General features: G+C 43.8%; 1 protein-coding gene across 1 annotated transcript in view; it reads right to left on the bottom strand.

Annotated features, from left to right (window-relative positions):
• Positions 1-19,461, bottom strand: part of WDHD1 (WD repeat and HMG-box DNA binding protein 1) — a 66,497-nt gene that overhangs the window by 13,031 nt on the left and 34,005 nt on the right. The window contains exons 14-20 of the mRNA XM_075531338.1: positions 18,550-18,687; positions 17,527-17,683; positions 7,237-7,351; positions 4,645-4,776; positions 1,061-1,284; positions 864-979; positions 629-685 (exon numbers count right to left, since the gene is read on the bottom strand). Coding sequence (XP_075387453.1) covers positions 629-685; positions 864-979; positions 1,061-1,284; positions 4,645-4,776; positions 7,237-7,351; positions 17,527-17,683; positions 18,550-18,687 — 939 coding nt within the window. The remainder of the gene's footprint in view (positions 1-628; positions 686-863; positions 980-1,060; positions 1,285-4,644; positions 4,777-7,236; positions 7,352-17,526; positions 17,684-18,549; positions 18,688-19,461) is intronic.

The raw sequence follows: 19,461 nt of genomic DNA, 5'->3' as shown, positions 1-19,461 counted from the left end.
GCGAGATTCCACTGGACCTACGATTCCTTACCTCCCCTTCTCCCAGTGCATCATCATTCACACAAGGACCCAAGCCAACAATCGAGGCATTTTCCCCCATGCCCGAACACCCACTCTCTCTATGTGTCCCTGAGAAAAGCTTCTTTAATTCTTCCCATTCTACCACTGAAGCCCAAGTCACTATTCAACCTCCCCTGGACTGCCTTGACTGTCTCCTCCTCAGCACAGCCTGCCATGTCCCTGCTCGAAAATGACAACAGGTCCCCGGTGACCTTATGCTGAAGGCCATGGCCTCCCTCTGTCCCTAAGATCTGGCTCCTGCCACCATGTCCAAAGCACCAGCACCACTTCTCTTTGCCCGGTGCCTTCACACATGCTTTCCCCATCCCGGCTCCCATCTGCCCCATACCCCCGCCCTGCCCGGTTGAAGTGGCAGGGAAAAAGCCAGGAATGTCTGCTTGCCTTGTGGACCTCACGTAGCTAGAGAGGGCACACAAGAAGCACTTCAAACATCTGTTAAGTGACCAGTTTCACACAGCTGGGATTTAATAAATCAGCGTAGCTGAGCATATGTATCATTTTAAAGACTGCTTGTGAAGCTGGTAATAATCTTACAGTTATTTCTCACCTGACTTGACAGTTGGCACATCAGAGGAGTTTGTACTTTTGGAAAGCGAGTTCTGGCCTACAGAACAATGAAGATAAAACAGCGTCAACAAGGAGGACAAGACCATCTTTTATACTACACAACTAGAAATATTTTTTAAATGTGGGTGTTTGATTTTCCCCCACCAGGTACAATGGGGGAAAGTCAGACATCTTTCATCATTTCCTGCCTCGGAACCGGATCTGACTCTGCTTACGTAGTTTGGGCTTTTCTTCAACTTCATCAGCTTCTCCGCTGTCCTCTGCCTCTGCCTCCTCTTCAACTTGGCTCCCAAGCCTGGACTGGCTCCACTCTGAGGCACTATGAGAGTAACTAAAACCCAACAGAATTACTCAATTGAATATTCAGAGCTGTTTAAGAAAATGCAACCAAGTAAATACTTTTGTTCCTCACCTGTTATTTAGCTTTCCCCTGAAATCCTCTTCTTCTCTTTCTTCCTCTTCCTCGTGGGCCACTGCCAATTCTGCTGCCTTCTCCATAGCCAGTTCACTAAGTCTTTGGGCTAATATTAATTTCCGAGAGCCAGAAGCATACTTAATGGCTAAATTCAGAGCGTTTGGAGTCATCAGATCAGCAAGCTCCATACATCGAAATTCCCTCTCCAGTTTACATGAAAGCTAATTGGAAAAAACAAACAGGGGTGGGGTGGGGGTGCGGTGGAATTTACTAAGCAATAAACAAACAAACAAATAAATAAAAAGATGGACGCTATGGGTAAAAGCGAGGAAAAACATATTCAATACACCACATATTGCTCTAACACATACGCAACATCTCTGAAATTGGGACGTGTCATATGATTGATGGTGGGTCAGAAGGCACAAACGTTCAGCTGCCTTTAAGTCAATTCTACTTCATGGCACCGTCGTGTGCTAGAGTAGAGCTGGGCTCCAGAGGGCTTTCAGTGGTTACTCTTTCAGAAGCAGACTGCCAGGCCTTTCTGCCAATGTACCGGGGTCGGGGGACAGGCTCAAACCTCCAACCTCTGACTGCCAGCGGAGGGCATTAAATCGTTTGCCTCCGAGGGATTCCAACAGTGGGTTCGATGGACTAAAATATGGGATATGGTTTCAAGATATTAATTGGAAGGAAAGCATGTGACTTTCTTAAATTCAAAGGCGGTCTTCTCCAATTTCTTCCTATCCCTGCTCCACCCCACAAGAGGCATAGTGTAGGCAATTTGAAAAACAAATACTTGTAAACAAAGCAGTTATTACTTTGCCCAGAACTGGCATATAACTGCTACTAAGTGAGTATGAATGGGGGGGCGGTTTTCAATATAAACCAAGAAACTCTAAACGCACTGCCACGGGGGCGATGCTGATTCACAGCAACCCTCTAAGGCAAGGTAGACTGCTCCTGGGGGTTCCCAACCGTAACTCTTTTCTTTTTAGACTGTAATCTTTTTTGTAAAGCAACATTGTGCTCTTTTTTAAAAAAAAAAATCATTTTATTGGGGCTCATACAACTCTTATCACAATCCGTACATACATCAATTGAGCAAGCACCCTTATACATTCGTTGCCCTTGACATTCTCAAAATTCACCTTCCACTTGGGTTCCTGGAATCAGCTGTTTCCTTTTTCCCCCTTCCCCCTCCCTCCCCGCTCCCCACTTCTCCCTTAATAGTTTATAAATAATTATTTTATCTTATCTTACACTGCCCGGCGTCTCCCCTCACCCACCTTCCCATCGCCCATCTCCCCGAGAGGAGACATCTACACATAAATCTCCAAGATCGGTTCTCCCTTTCTACACCCCCTTCCCTCCTGGGGTCGCCACTCCCACCGCTGGTGTTGAGGGGTAGACTGTAATTTTTAAGGGAGTAAAAAGCCCCATCTTTCTCTCCCATTTCCCAACATAAAGCACTATTTTCCTTTCGGTCTAAATTTTAGCAATCGAATGAAATCCAAAGTGAGGAAATTACATTCTTCAAACATTATTAAGGGTCTCATAATTCTCAGGGTAAAAAAGATCACCGTTGTTATTTAAATAACACATCTGGTCCTTCAGCATGGGTGCCTGACATATTCACTTGTAGTTCTTCAAGTTTTCTAGGCGCCCTTGTCCATAAACAGGCTTCTCCATCTGGAGGTGCCAACATGCGAGGCTGGTGTGTTTGGGGCCTAAGCAGAGACGCAGCTAGGGGAATACACAGGAGCACAGTCCCCCTGGTCATGTGGACTTGGAATGCCCTCACTGGCACCTGGGCTAAGGGTCGAGGTCCCTTCGGCGCTCACAATGCACTAAGCTACTGGTTGGGAGTGTGAAGCCAACCAGTGTCAGAGGGTTTTCAGGTTGTTTGCTATGTAGCAGGAACTTTGTCAGTGCCTGGCATACAGCCGTTAACAAGATATGATCAATGATCAATGCCCACAAGGGGCTTACCCTCCGGTGCAAGATGAACAACAAAGATAACATACTATACTCTTCCCCATAGACAAACCTGGAGCGATGATACAAATATATGAGCTTGAAGATGCCTTATTCCAAAGATAAATGTACTAAAACATAAAAGGTATTAAACCTGGTCACAAGCGATAGACCAACCTGTACTGCCCATCACTGCCCAATTCACAGGGAGAATGACCTAAGAAAGGCACAGCTAAAAATCTCACCCAAGTGCTTAAGACTGGCCCAGTCTCAGACGTCTAAATGCAACCTGCCCTCAAACTTGGTTTGCCATGCTTCCTGACAGCAGGGGTTAGAGCAGTGAGCATCAGCATCTCCTCGGCCTCCCAGACGCCTGTTAGGCCACCCGGGCTCGAGTCTGAGAACTTTCATTTTAAGGCATTTCCAGGTGATGCTTAGCTGCTGGTGGCTGAGAAGGGAAGGGGAAGGGGGGCTGTCGGCTAGTGGAAGGGTCATCCTTTTAAGGACTACTGTGCAGAGCTACTGAAACTGTGGCTGACCTTACCTTTGCGGTAAGGTAACTGAACGCGGGGCTGGTGAAAACTGGCAATAGTGAAAGGTTTCTGAACGCCTAATTACCCCAAAGCAAATCAGAGCAGAACACAATGAATCCCAGGTGCTCCTAGCAGCCCCGCCTGTGCTGCACTGCAGCAGTGGGCTGACACACAACAGTCGCGTGTTGCCAAAAAGGTGCCTCCAGAGTTAAACGCTGTGCTTCGCAATCCTGCCCAAATTTATGAACAACTGGCCTTTTGCCATGAGACCAGAAGAAATGGAGAGTAGCTGCTACTATTGCTGAACATTTTGATACAAGATTCCATTAAAAAAATCCTTATCAAAAGGGAGGGTATGGAATGAGAACAGAACTACACATTTTTGTGAACGCTGAACTTTCTAAAACTATGGAGGGGAGGTGAACGTACTCTTGAAAATTATTTATTGCCTGGAGATAATCTTTAAGCCTTAAACCAAAATTAGCCCCTGGAGTCTTCTTAAACAGAGTCACAGATTAGCTTTACTACTTTAAAAAGGCAGGGGGGAGGTTGCCTTGAGCATCACATTCTCTATGGGATCAAGTTGATCTCGGCAACTTGAGAAGATGGGACAGTGAGTGATGTCAGTGAGGCTGAGCGGACTCAGGAAAAGGAGTGTGCACAGGCAGGAGTGGTCACATTGGAGTGTGCTTTGCCGTATTTACTCTCAACAACAACAAAACAAACACATTTAAGTGAAAGTGCTTAACTGTGTAAGCACTTTGTTAAAAGCAAACCTTTTTTTTTAAATTGAAAGAAAAACAAACAGTACAGATGTGCTTTATACAATTGATGTATGTATGGATTGTGATAAGAGTTGTATGAGTCCCTAATAAAATAAAAAAAAGCTTAAGAAATTAAATAAAAATAATATCTCATAAAAAAAAGAAACACAAACAAACCCACCCACCACTGGCTATGACTTCAGAGAGTCAGCCTGGGGAAAGAGTGCTAATTTACTGACCGTTCAGACATTGAACCCACAGGAAACTGCTTACCATTAATTTTTGTCAGTACAGTGATTTTACTCACCGCAAGCATTTTCAATAAAAGCTCCTGTTGTTCTCTAGTTGCTTGGTCCTTAATGCTCTCTTCATATTCATAGTCATTTTTAGCTAAATAATCAAGGTAGTTGTGAAACATAACCGAACGCCAAAATTCTTCCTATGAAAACAAAGAAAAAGACAGCGAGGCAACACTTGCCTTAGCACCACTGAGATGTTAAATAGTTATCTTAGCACATGTGCTCCCATCTATTTCCTGAAAGCTGCTTTTCTAGAGCCTCTTTTACAATTCACACCCCCATGGGCCACAGGCCTTGACTTAGCTTCTTGCCGCGGGGGTGGGGTGGGGGTGTGGGGGGACGTGCAGCGTTCAGTTTCTAGCCATCGGAGGGAAGGCTCAGAGAGTTTGTAGGATTCTCAGAAACTGAAATGGGGTTCACTTGTGTCTCTCAGAAATTCAAAACTCCCTGCCACCGAGTCAATGCTGATTCATAGTGACCCTGCAGCACAGGGTACAACTGCCCAGGACCGTAACTCTTCACACGAGAAGAAAGCCCTGTCTTACTCCCAGGTTTCAAACTGCTGACTTTACGACTAGCAGCCCAACACACAAGGCCACCAGAGCTCCTTCTCTGTAGGGGATCAGACTGACAACAACTTGAAAGCTTAACCAGGGTCTGAGGAGGCAAACTAAGGCTCGACTTAGGGTGAAGTAAGCAGGGTGCCGAGGGTGGGCCATGCGTGGAGACAGTCCCTCAGGCGCTGCCATGAGCCTGCAGGGCTTATCTGTCTGAGCAACAAGGTTCTTGGAAAGCAATTACATCAATCAGCAAGCTTCTTTCATCCCTGCCACCACCCACCTGTCCGTGTGTCACACCGTGGTGGCTGAGACAAACGGGCTTCATCAAAGCTTTCAGAGTGAGAACAGACTAGGAAGAAGGACCTGCTGATCTACTGTGAGAAAAAAAAAAGCCAGTGGAAAGCAAAAACCTTCCCAATGCTGGCCAAACACTGACACAGTGCCGGAAGATAGGTCCCAGGCTGGCACTGAAAACACAGATGCAGAAGGGATGCCTCTTCCAAGTAGAGGCAATCTTCGTGTTGTCAATCCAGTAAAGCTTTCAGGACCTTCATCCGCTGATGCGGCACAACTGAAGTACGAGAGGACACAGCTGAAAATGCCCATTAGTGAGGGGAGCGCAAGAGGAATGTAGGGAAATGTCCGGCTGTCAAAATGAACCAGAGGATCAGTAAGCTGCGATGGGCAGGCAGTGGCCAGTTTGAGAAAGTGAATCCCATAGCCTACTACACCAGAAAGAACGAATTCAAGAGGAACAACATCCCATCTATCATCAAAAAGAACATTTCAAACCCGCTCCACTCTAAAGTCCAATGCTGTCAGTGACTGGATGGTGTCCATACTCCTACAAGGCAGACCTAAGCAGCGTCATGGTCCATGGAAAACAGCCAAGAGTTGTGAAGGACCTCATTTTACTTAGATCCACCGCCAATGCCCATGGAAGCATCAGTCAGGAAATCAGAGCACAGATTGCAATGGGCAAATCTGCTGTAAAAGCCCTCTGGTGTTCTACAGCACAGATGCCACCAGGGGACCGCGGCCTGAGGCAAGCCATGGTATGTCCAATGAGCCCTCTTCATGCAAGAGTAGACAACGAACAGGGAAGGCAGGAGGATCAATGCATCTGAATCACGGTGTGGGTGAAGAACATCGGATGTCCCAGTGCTTCTCAACCTTCCTAATGCTGTGACCCTTTAGGTCACTTCCTCAGGTTGTGGTGACCCCCACCATAAAATTATTTTTGTTACTACTTCATAATTTTGCTACTGTTATGAATTGTAATATAAATATTTGATATGCAGGATGTATTTTCATTGTTACAAATGGAACATAATTATAACACAGTAATTAATCACAAAAACATATATATTGTGAAATGTTTATTTCTAATGTTTGATTTGGTTTGAATCCACACAAATAAATGAAATTTTGCCTTGAAGCATGGTATAATAGGGGTAAGTCTTCACCCCAGGCACGCATATGTGGGTGTATCTACATGTGGGAGGACCCTCCTGAAGACAGACAGAGGAGTGGTGTCTCGGGTCCTAAGACCACCAGAAATGTTTTCCGATGGTCTTAGGTGAGCGACCCCTGTGAAAGGGTGGGTTATTTGACCCCCTAAGGGGTCGCGATGCACAGGCTGGACCATGGGCTATACCGAGACTGCCAGAAAAAGGAATAAATCTCTCTTAGAAAGCGTACAGCCAGAATGCTCCTTAGAAATGAGGACAGTTCAGACTTTGCCTCATGGGCTTCCCATCTGTTAACAGGAGGGACCAGTCCCTGGAGAAGGACCTCATGCTTGATAAACTAAGAGGTGGAAGAGAGGAAGCTCCTCAGTGAGATGGGTGGACACAGTGGCCGTAACCATGGATTCACACACATGAACAATCGTGAGAATGACACAAAGCCAAGCAGTGTTTTGTGGTATTGTACATAGGGTCATTTTAAGTCAGAAACTGCAGCAGCTAACACCACCAGCGCCCACTGATCCCAGCGGTCTTATCAAATTTAGTGTGTCAAAGCCGGATGCCCACATACCTCCATTTGTCCTTTCTCTGTTGCAGTCTGACAGTAGGGAAGTTTAAAGGGTAAAACGGCCACAGCGGGTCGTGGCAGGGTGGGAGGAAACCTCGAGCCTTTACAAGGAATGCACCTGTCAATAAAGAAAAATTCCATCATGAAATGCCCCAGAGCTCATACAAACTGCCCAAACATCCTGTAAGTTAGTAGCTTAGAATAATGTTATTCTAAGGACTGGCTTAGGAATATGCACCACATTTCTTTTTAAATCCTGATTGGGTATAAAAACTATACCTCTGCCTTCCTAGAATTTAAAAAGTAAAAAAAAAAAAAAAAAGGTTATTAGATCCTCCCAATGCTTCACAAAAAGCAGTCAGTCAGTGAAATCAGGTCTTCATATTTTCCCCAGCAGCCCACCCTCTTTTAAAATAAATTATGCAACAAGCATATGCCATGGGATCAGACTGTGAAGAAACTACTGATGAAGCATATTCCTTTCCACTCATCATGCTGGGAATATTCAGTACTGTCGGCAGAAAGTATCAAAGAGGGGGGAAATAAAGGTGAAACGTGCTTATAGGTGAAAAGCAAGCATCATTTCTCAAAAGATGTAAGCTGGGGTTGTGCAATGAGTTAAGTCTTGGGCTGCTAATCTTAAGGTTGATGGCTTGAACCCAGCAGCTGCTTTATGAAAGAAACACGAGGCTGCCTTTTCAGGTAAAAGATTTAGTCTCAGTAGCACCTGGTCTATGGGTCGCTACCAGTCAGCAATGACTTGGTGTGGTGGGTTTGAATCCACACTTGCTCCACTAAATGAAAGGTTATTTTACGTGATAACTCAGTGCACAAGGGATTTGTTGAAACCTTTTGCATGTATTCAAAGATGCCCTTTGGTCAATGGTTCTCAACCTGTAGGTCGCAACCCCCTTTGGGGAGAGGTGTGTGTGTCAAAGGACCCTTTTACAGAGGTTGCTTAAGACCACTGGAAAACACTATTCCTGGTGGTCTTAGGAACTGAGACAATACTGCTCTGTCCATCTCCAGGCAGGTCCACCCATATGCAGACACGCCCATCTACAAGAGTACCTGGGGTGAAGACTGTGACCCATGCTACACAGTGCTTCAAGACACACTTTCACTTGTCATTAGAAGTAAACATTTCACAATATATAATTACACATTGTTTTTGTGATTAATCACTATGCTTTCAATATGTTCCATGTGTAACAATGAAAATACATCCTGCATGTCAGATATTTATATTACGAATCATAACAGTAGCAAAATTATAGTTATGAAGTAGCAAGGAAAATAATTTTATGGTCGGGGGGTCACCACAACCTGAGGAACTGTACTAAAGGGTCAAGGCATTAGGAAGGTGGAGAACCACTGTCCTAGAGGAAGCGTACTAATGCAGCTTACTAATTAATTACGAAATGATATATACACTGGTACTTTCAACCTCTGTATTTCAAATGACTTATAGGAAAACCATGACAGCATACGGGCAATTTTCATTAAGTAATTTTACAAAGTTAAGGACATCTTCTTCAATAGTTACTAACAGTCATTAATATGTCGTCTTTGAGTTAAGGATCTAAGTTATGACAATTTTAAGGGGAAAATGATCACTAGAAAGTAGATCCTTATGTTTAAAGCACCGCCTCCTTTCATATCTTCCAGCATTCCCAAATGCCTACTAAAGTAATTACACAATAAATACAGGCATTTACCACTTCCTGTATGTTACAGCAACCTCTAACTACAAGGTATGGCCCAGAAGCCACCTAGGCTGTGATGATGGCGGCCCAGGACCAAACACCCAGTCCCGGTCCCTGATGGCTCCCACAACTTGGGAGGGGGCTAGCCCTGCATTGTGCACACTGTGGTCCCACTGGGCATTGATAGAAAGTGAGTATTTACACACCCCAGTCCTAGTGTGGGGAACCCCGGCTTGGACCATCCCTCCCGGGCACCTTCTTAAGGGCTAGCTGACCTCCCTGCACCTGACTTAGCAGTGTCCAATGTCCCTCGGCTGAAGGCTGCGTTCTTGCTCAAAAGCCACTCACTCCTCTGCTATCGTGCTACCAAGAGCAGGACCGACGTGCACATTCACAAAAGCAGGGGCATGCAGGGGGGCTGACGGCCTGAGCAACCTTTTCCTCCGAAAGCACTCACACTCTCTTCTTTAGAACACACCTCACGGCCCAGACTTTAGTGATTCACTACAGCAAGAGCCCAGGCGGCGCAGTTCAGCACACGCTGCTCGTCAGACAGTGGCAGGTACGACCTCCCTGTGGGAGAAATAGGAGGCAGTCTGCTTCCGTGAAGAGTACAGCTGTGGAAAGACTCTGGGCAGGTCTCTGTCCTCTGGGGGCTGGGAGCTGTAAGTGGCTTGACAGCCCTCGGTGAGCCATTATCACAACGCAAACAGACAGATGGACTGGAGTTTCTTGGTGGTTACTTTCAGAACCACATTCATAATCAAAGCAACCTTTTCTTAGCTTTAAAGACTTGGACTAAAAAGATCTTTTCTGCTAAATACCCTTTATGGGAGGAGTAACAGGGTGGGGGCATTCTGGCTGCTAATTTGATGGGTTTTGCCTACTATAAATGGGCTTCCTGGAACCTCCTTAGTTAGACCAATCAGAGGAGGCAATGTGAAAAGAATAAGCACTCTTTACCGAGGACACAAAATTACTCTGATTGCGTCTCAAACAGATTGCTCAACTCTGCTCTCATTACATAAAAGGAAGAGCTGAAAAACAGCAAACTGGAGAAAACTGGGGCCACCGTGCAGCCCAGCTGCCTCCTTCCATCAGTAGGCCGTGCTTTCTTTTCAGCTTCAGCCAGGCCCCTCTCTCCTGCACTAGACGGGACCTTGTTCACACCTCACTGAAGGCGCTGACTCAGGACCAGAGGAGGGTCATCTCGAAAGCCATGTATGCGTCCTGGGCCTGGGCTGCATTCATCTTGGTTTAAGACATCCCAGGTAGTCTGTGCTCCAAAACAACTACCGAAAATATTCTAGTTTTCACGCACATGATCCCTGACAGTTTAAAACCTAAAGAGAAAGGTTGGGAAGGAGGAGGTAGAGCATTGAAGCCACTGCTGTTTGTGAAAAAACACAGGGCAGTTGTGGCTAAAATGATGTGCATTCAGAAAAGAGGAGGGTGAAACCCAGATATCAGTAGTTCTCATATTCCTAATTAGGAGCAAGGGCGAGTAGGTACTGACAGGAGTTTAAGTTTTAAAAATTAAACCGGGACCCATAACCCTACAGGGGACAACACTGGAGACACTGTGAAATGTGACACAGCACCCGATCTGATCCCACACCGAGGGAAAACACTAAGGGCGTGCAACAGAAAAGCGAGGGGAACAGAGCAACGAAGTCCTCAGGGAATATCAAAAATAGACTTTGGGGCCAGGACTTGGAACCCCATCAGATTCAACCAGAAAATACTCCTAAAGGCTAACAAATAGTCTTTGAACTAACTATATGCCTTTTCTTTCTTGTTGTTCTTTTTTGTCATTGGCTTTTTGTTATTGTTTTGTTTTCATTTGTTGCTTTGCTTTGTCTTGTTTTTGTGCATGCTATTATCTCCGCAGCTCTGTCTAAATAAAATAGGCTGGATGAACAATCTGGAGAAGAAAACAACGTTCCGATGGTTCGGAGGTGGGGGGAAGGCATGGGAGAGGGGGAGGTACGGGGAAAGGAAGTGGTGTTAACAAACCCAGGGACAAGGGAACAACAAGTGATCCAAATCAGTGGTGAGGAAGGTGTAGGAGACCTGGTAGGGCATGATCAAGGGAAATGTAACCAGGAAGAATTACTGAAACCCAAATGAAGGCTGAGCACAATAGCGGGATAAAAGGAGAGTAAAAGGAAATAGAGGAGAGAACTAGGAGGCAAAGGGCATTTACAGAGGTCTAAATAAAGGCATGTACATTTGTAAATATATTTATATACGAGAATGGGGAAATAGATCTATGTGCATATATTTATAGGTTTAGTATTAAGGTAGCAGAAGGACATTGAGTCTCCACCCAAGTACTCCCTCAATGCAAGAATACTTTGTTCTATCAAACTGGCATTCCAATGATGTTCACCTTTCTGACAGGATCGCTGAAGACAAATGGGTGCATAAGTAAATGTGGTGAAGAAAGCTGATGGTGCCTGGCTATCAAGAGATATAGCGTCTGGGATCTTAAAGGCTTGAAAGTAAACAAGTGGCCATCTAGCTCAGAAGCAACAAAGCCCACATGGAAGAAACAGACCAGCCTGTCTGACCACGAGCTGTTGAAGGGATCAGGTATCAAGCATCAAGGAACAAAAATTCCTATCACTGAAAATGTGGGGGGGTGCAGGTTGGGGACCCAAGACCCATCTGTAGGCAACTGGACAGAAGGGTTGTGGGGAGAAGACAAGCCAGTCAGGGTGCAGTATAGCAATGATGAAACATAGAACTTTCCTCTAGTTCCTAAATGCTTCCTTGCCCCCACTATCATGATCCCAATTCTACCTTACAAATCGGGCTAGACCAGAGGATGTACACTGGTACAGATAGGAACTGGAAACACAGGGAATCTAGGACAGATGATCCCTTCAGGACCAGTGGTGAGAGTGGCCACATCGGGAGGGTGGATGGACAGTGGGGTAGAAAAGGGGAACTGATTAAAAGGATCTATATATAACCTCCTCCCTGGGGTACAGACAACAAAAAAGTGGGTGAAGGGAGATGCCGGATAGTGTATGATATGACAAAACAATAATTTATAAATTATTAAGGGATCATGAAGGAGGGGGAAGCGGGGAGGGAGGGGGAAAAATGAGGAGCTGATGCCAGGGGCTTAGGTGGAGAGAAAATGTTTTGAGAATGATGATGGCAACAAATGTACAAATGTGCTTGACACAATGGAAGTATGTATGTATGGATTGTGATAAGGAGTTGTATGAGCCCCCCATAAAGTGATTTAAGAATAAAAAAAAGAATAAACTTCTTGACAGCCAGGATAGGTTAAGTCTCACTAAACACAGAGCAGGCTATTCAAAGTGCTCACCTAATCTTCCTTTCTAGACCTTCATGTCTGGGAAGAAAATTAATCAACTGTCGATATGTCTATATACGAGGGCGAGGGGGCGTCAAAAACTGGGTGGTGATTTTCCACCCGCCTTTTGAAGAACGCCCATGTAAGCAAAGCTGGAATGAAAAGCAGTTAAGCACACTGACAAATACAGTTTCTAATCTTTGAAAGATAATCTTTTTAAAGTGTACTCTTTCTGAATAAAGCCAAGAAAGGAGGAAAGTGTCCTGAAATCAACATATCACATCATATGCAAAAAAGGAAAAAAAAGATAGATGAACAGATTTCTCAGCTGACCGTCTTACTGTTTCAAAGCAGATCCCTGGTTTGGAAACCAATTGCATAGGGAGCAAATTTCTGCTGAGACTCCACTCGTCATTCATTCAATTATTCTCCCACCATAAGCTGGTCCCTCAGGGAGACGTGCTTAGTCTTCCATTCTATTTATCAGACTCCCACTGTTGCTATAATTCAATGCAAAAACCATAATCGCCTGTTTGCCACTAACTACCCATGATCCAGACAAGGCACTTAATCTTGTCAAGCCTCCACACGAGAGCGAGAGCGAGCCGGGGACCAGGTGGGGAGATGAGCAAAGGACTCCAGCTGTTCCCACCCTTTGTGCCTTCCCCCTGTGGGGCTGCCGAGCTCTTCAAAGCTTTAGGAATTAGCACAGGTACTGCTTGTTAGAGTCTGTAGCGTGTCCTCTCAAAATCCACGGTGGAATCCTAAGTCCTGTGCCCATGGATGTCATCTCACTTAAAAGCATGGTTTTCTTTGTCTATTACTGAGGTCGTGGCACTGGAGGCGTGTCTCAAACCTGGTGCCTTGAAGTCCAACCTCTCATCTCCTAACATGTGGGAAAGTAAATTTCTATCCATGAAAGCCCAGTTAGGGCACTTCTATAACAGCAGCCTATGACAAGACACCACAAACTGTCTGTGGATGGAATAAATAACAGCTTCCAATTTATGTACTAGAATTTTCACTTGCATGTAGATATGATTTGGAAACACAAATTTACTTCAAAATAGAATTCTTAAATTTAGGGAAGCTTTTAATCATTATGGACATGCTTCGCCATCCACGGATACTACACTCATACAGCTACTGGGGGTCAGGACATGCCCTGACATCCATTCATAAAGGCTCTTACATTGTAAAATGTCAGGTGCCACTGCCCTAGGCAATTGTTAAAACCCTTCTACGTCTAAACGCTATAATTTTAAGTCTATTATTTCTTTATTCCAAGTTCAATTTAATACTTAAATATTACATGGAACAATTAGCACGGCTTTTAAAGAGAATTAAAATCCTTCACAGATCTTAACTGAAAAGCAGGTTAAGAAAGGCAGTTATATAGTTTATTAGGGGTTCAAAAATTGAGCTAGATAAAATACCTGTAACACTAAATTAACTGAAAAAGAAAAAAAATTTTTCCACACTTTTAAGATCCCTAAAAATGAATCATTTTACTTGGCTAAGTTCTTGATGGAGCAGTAAAATCCTTTTTAGGTCTGCACTTAATCACTTCTTAAAAACAGAATGTCAATTCTTTCATTCAAATCACTTAATAGCCAAACTCCTGGAAACAGACATGAATTCCCTGGGGAAAATCTACACCCTAAGAATTGTGAAAACAGTTAACAACATAGTCTTTCTGATAGATACTAAATAAAGTGACATGCAGAAACCACGCAAGCAATTCCCCTACTGCTATTTACTAAAAAGTTCCATTTTGCAGTCTATGAAACCACTTCTCAAACATCCCATACTGCCAACAACTGCGTTCATAAATTCCCCTAACTTTGCTTCACAACCCTCTGACAAAACATGCTACTGAATAGGAATCCCACTTATCTTTCCACTACCAAATCTACCAGTACTGGGGTCACCTTATTCTTGTCTCTCATGACAGCCAATAAAAATATCTTCAAATTTTAGAAATATGGTCCCAGATCTACCCTCCCTTCTGTAAGAATTTATTACTCTGGTTGTCTCCTTTATTTTATACTGTCAACCTTAGCAAATCAACTGAATTCATTGCCAACAGTTTTCAAAAACGCTCGACTCATCCAAGCTAAATAATCCTTAACCTTTCTTGTTCCTCTAGATACCGTTCCATATCTCCGTTCCTCTTTGTGAACAAACTTCTCCAAGAGCTATCTTTGTATTCTGGTTACTTCTTGACCTCCCACACATTCAACTTACCCAATCTGGCACCTGACATTTTATCACGACACTACCATCATTTTCATAAAAGTCAATAATATCATCTAGGAAGCCAAATTAAGAAGTCTTTTAAACTTGACCACTAGCTTATTTTATTCAGATGACTGAATTCTTTCATTTTTTTTGAAAAAAGGGTCAATTTATTTTTGAACAAATACTACATTTACATGTTCGAAAACTACAAAGAGGAATAAAGTCTCCTTCCCCACCAGTCACTGGTTTCTCCCCACAAGGGTAACTCTAGTTGTTAGTTTCATTCTCCTGGAAATTATTTCACACATATAAGCAAATACAATGATATATTCTTATTCCCTCTCCCCTTGTACACAGTGGTGCTTTTCACAGAACATACCTTACAGATCTTCCCACACCACTAGGGCCTGCACCTTCTGTTCACAAAAGATTAACCACCGCATTGAGATATGAGTTGGCACAGTGTATCACAGCTGCATTGTATACCACAGTGTTCAATTTAATGGTTTCTAGTATATTCAGAACTGTGTACCCATCACCACCATTTAATTTCAAAATACTTCATCAGCCCCAAAGAAACCCAATAGCCAACAGCAGCTGCTCCCCTAACCTCTTCCCCCGAATCCATGACAACCACGAATCTGCTTTCTCTTTCTCGATTGGGTTTTCTGGACAGTTCACATACATAAAATCTTGAAATAGCTGTTTTTACACATGTTTTATGTTTGGCTTCTTTCACTTAGGATAACGTTTTCAGGACTGATTTTGAATATGCTAGATGGGCATGCTATAGCAGGTAGCAGTCCTTCAGTCCTTTTTATAGCAGAGTAATCTACAGCAGTGGTCTCAACCTTCTTAATGCCGTGACCCTCTAATACAGTTCCTCATGTGGTGGTGACCACCCAACCATAACATTATTTTCATTGCTACTTCATCACTGTCATTTTGCTACTGTTATCAATCGGCGATCCCTGTGAAAGGGTCGTTCGACCCCCAGGTTGAGAACCGCTGTGCCTCAGTATTAGGGAACACACTCATCAGTTGATGGTGTTTGTATTTTCACTTTTGGATTACTATGAATAATGCTGCCATGGCAGGCATGTGCAAGTTTTGGATTTTTTCGATTCCATATGTATGTCTTCGATTCTAGAAGTGGAATTAGTTGTTGGCTTACATGGCAATCATTTAGACTTTTGAGAAAGCCCCAAACTACTCTATTTGAAATTCCTACCAGCAACGTATGAAGGTTCGAGTGTAAGAAGGTTCAATCGCCTCCTTGCCGATAGTTACTATTACTCATTTTATGACATCTTTAGCAGTGGGCATGAAGTGGTATCTCACTGTGACTTTGCAGTTCCTTACCCCCGCTAACCAGTGCTATTGACCCTATTTTCCTGCTCTTATTGGCCATTTCTTCTTTGGAGAATTATCTACTCATCTTTAAAATGGGTTGTCTGTCCTTTCACCACTGAATTATAAAAGTTCTTTATATATTTTTGGCACAACTTCCAATCAGAAATAGAATTTGCCTTTTTAAAAAGCTACACAGTCCCATTTACATGTACATGCATAGGACCTATTTCTCCATTCCTCTACAAATGGGAATTTAGGTTTACAGACTTTTGCTAATACTAGGAATCTCAGTCAATAACCTTTCACATCCATCACTTTCGACGTCTGCTAGCACAGCTGGCAAGTTCTAATACACACACCAATCACCCGGAGAACATGCTAAGCACTTGGCTACTGGTCCAATGGTTAGTGATTGGAATAAGAAGCCATCTCTTCTAAAGGCTCCAGTAAAGATGGCAGCCTTGCATGCCCTATGGGCCATCTGACTTGTTCTATAAGGTTGCTATGAAGTGGAATCTACTAGGAGGCACACAATGATGGCAAGAGCTGATCTGTAGGACATGTCCTCAAAGCAGTCTACTCTTCCCCTTTAGGTGCCGTGTGAGTGCGACCTCCTTCACGAGCCTCTCAGAATCACCCCAAGTAGAATACCCCTTCATGGGTCTGCTGAGATGACCCACTGGCATTTACCCAAAGTAAATTATGTGGACAATTATTATGTTTGTGTATCACTTTTCTACACTATCAGACTATAAGTTACATGAAATCAGAGGGCTCTTTGCTCACCAAATAATATATGTTGCTGACAACTTGTAGACCAGTAGTTCTCCACCTTCCTAACGCTGCGATCCTTTCATACAGTTCCTCGTGTTGTGGTGACCCCCAACCATAACATTATTTTCGTTGCTACTTCGTAACTGTACTTTTGCTGCTGTTATGAATTGGCTGACCCCAGGGAAAGAGTTGTTTGACCCCCAAAGGGGTGGCAACCCACAGGTTGAGAACTGCTGCTTTCAACCAGAAAGATAGCAGGTATGAAAAAAGGGGAAATTTTCTACACAATAGAGGTGAGATCATATGGGCATAGATTCTACATCTGTAGTCCATTATGGATTGCAGTAATTTCCACCGGCCTTCTCCATTATAATAATCAGGACAGAAATCTCAAAGGGCAGCTGAGTGATAGACACTCCATTCGAAATCACAGTTTAAAAGACAAAATGCCATGCTCACCCAGAAACAGCATGGCCTCCATGTCTGCCTTAAGTGATGCGAAGGTCACACTAATACACTTAACTTCTATTGCCCTGAGTCAATTTCAAGTCACGGAAGAGGTTAAAAACTTCAAAGTGAATCTAAGAAAACTTCTAATTTGATGACAGACCAATGAACATCTATAAGGGGGGAGGAGACACGGAGCACTGGAGCGGATTGTGATTGCACAATTCATTTTAAAGGCAATTTACCCACGGGGGGCGGGGCACACAGCGAATCCTCTAAAATTGATATGACTGAACAACTGAACTTTAAACTATTGAATTGTAGGATATGTAAATTATGTGCCAATAAAACTGCTGGGAAGGAAAAAACAAAACAATTACAAGAGAATTTGAAAGTAGTTTTTACAAAGTGGACACTGGGCACCACTTTCTGATAGTCTACCTCAGCTGCTGGGGATTTTCATGGACACCGACCACCCAGTAGTGGTCAGACTTGCCCTTGCAGTGCTCCTGGGTGTTACACACGGGAGTCCAGGTGTTCCCAAGCCCCCTGTTCAGCATTCGGACGATGCCCTCTGAGTCCACGTAGCAGGGGGTACCTGAACACCAAGAGAACAAGAACTTCCATGGAGACAAACTCTACTCAAAAATACAGACCAGCAAATCAGCTTTCATTTCACCAGCAACACCTAACAGAACACCGAGCAAAATCTGAGCTAATTTCTTATGAAACGTCATCAAGTGCATAGAGTAAGTCCTCGCTGGAGATGAAATAACATTGCATGTGACAGACCTAAAATCTACCCAAATAAGGGAAAACCAGACAGTGCCAGTGAAAACTATGCCACCTGCTGGAATTTAGCAGTAGTATTCTTAAAGTCAATTCCAGTTTTTAAAAAATTACACTAGAATGTGGAAGCTTCCCAGTAAGAGACACAGGGAAATGACCAGGAATGTGATGAAAATTTGTCTCCAGGACTCTCCCTCCTCCTCTACCTTAGGCCAGTCCATGGTTCCACAAACTGCGACTCTCCAGCCACAGGTGGCTCTGAAGTAAAATTGAAAAAATTTTAAGGGTATTATTCAGATAATGGTGATTTCATTTGCAAAAATAATATTGATGGCTCTCAAATGTTAAATTGTTGCGAGGGACAGGATCGGCTCTTCCAATCTCAACTTTGCTGACCCCTGGCCTAGACTATTCCTGTCCTGTCCCAGCAATTCCTATCAAGGGAAACAGGTAAGCTTATTTCCCATCTACTCTCTCTAGAATCTGCTGGGAAAGCCACACATTACCATTGACGATCGTTTCCTCCTTGCTATCTCACAAGCACGTCAACAAAAATCTATTTCCCTCTTTGTAAACTGTCGACAGCCTTCTCAAGAAGCGAGCTCCTGTAGAAAACAATAGCTACTTTACCTAACCACATCTGCAGTATGTTTAAAATTAAGAACTGTCTCTTGCCTTCAGCTGAAAATCCAACCCACGTAAGGTGGGATTTCCTTGAAAGGGGGAGAGGGTCAGCATGCAGGATCTGGTTCTTTTTTTTCCCCACCTCCAGAAGTTGAACTCCAAGGCACTGATCCCCGTCAAAGCCTGTGCCTGGTGAGAAAAGGTAAACACACGTCAGGAGTCAAAAATTAAAATAAAAAATCCGTGTAACTGGACCAAAAGGTAACATCATGATAAACCGAGAAAAGACCCACAATCAATGCTCATGGATTCAAAAGTCAAGAAATCAAACAGTGCATTACATTGGGCAAATCCACTACACAAGGACATCTTCAAAGTGTGTACGAGCAAAGATGCCACTTTGGGGCCCGAAATGTGCCTGACCCAAACCATGGTATTTCCAATCATCTCCTATGCATGTGATAGTTGGGACATTGAATAAGGAAAACCAAAGAAGAATCAATGCATTTGAATTATGGTCCTGGCAAAGAATATTAAAAATACCATGGACTGCCAAACAAACAAACAAATCTGTCTTGGAAGTAGAGCCAGAACGCTCTTTAGAAACAAGGATGGCGAGACCTCATTCACATACTTTGGGCATGTTATCAGGAGAGCCCAGCCCCTGGAGAAGGACATCCTGCTTGGTACAGGAGGGTAGCAGCAAAAAGGAGGAAGACCCTCGAGGAGACAGATGAACAAACTGGCCAACTGGCCGCAACAATGGGCTGGAACAGGAAAACAATCGTGAGGATCACACTGGACAGGGCAGTGTTTCCTTCTGTTGTGCATATAAGGTCACTAAGGGTCGGAAGTGACTCAGCAGCACTTAACAACAATAAAAAATTACCCAGCGATTATGCCATCTAAGTTTATTTCCTATCAGTTGGATTCATTTTGTGATCAATCCTGGATGAAGCAGCA

The sequence above is a fragment of the Tenrec ecaudatus genome, chromosome 14 (assembly GCF_050624435.1).
Source record: "Tenrec ecaudatus isolate mTenEca1 chromosome 14, mTenEca1.hap1, whole genome shotgun sequence".
NCBI lineage: Eukaryota > Metazoa > Chordata > Mammalia > Afrosoricida > Tenrecidae > Tenrec > Tenrec ecaudatus.
This window is presented reverse-complemented; position numbering and strand designations above follow the sequence as displayed.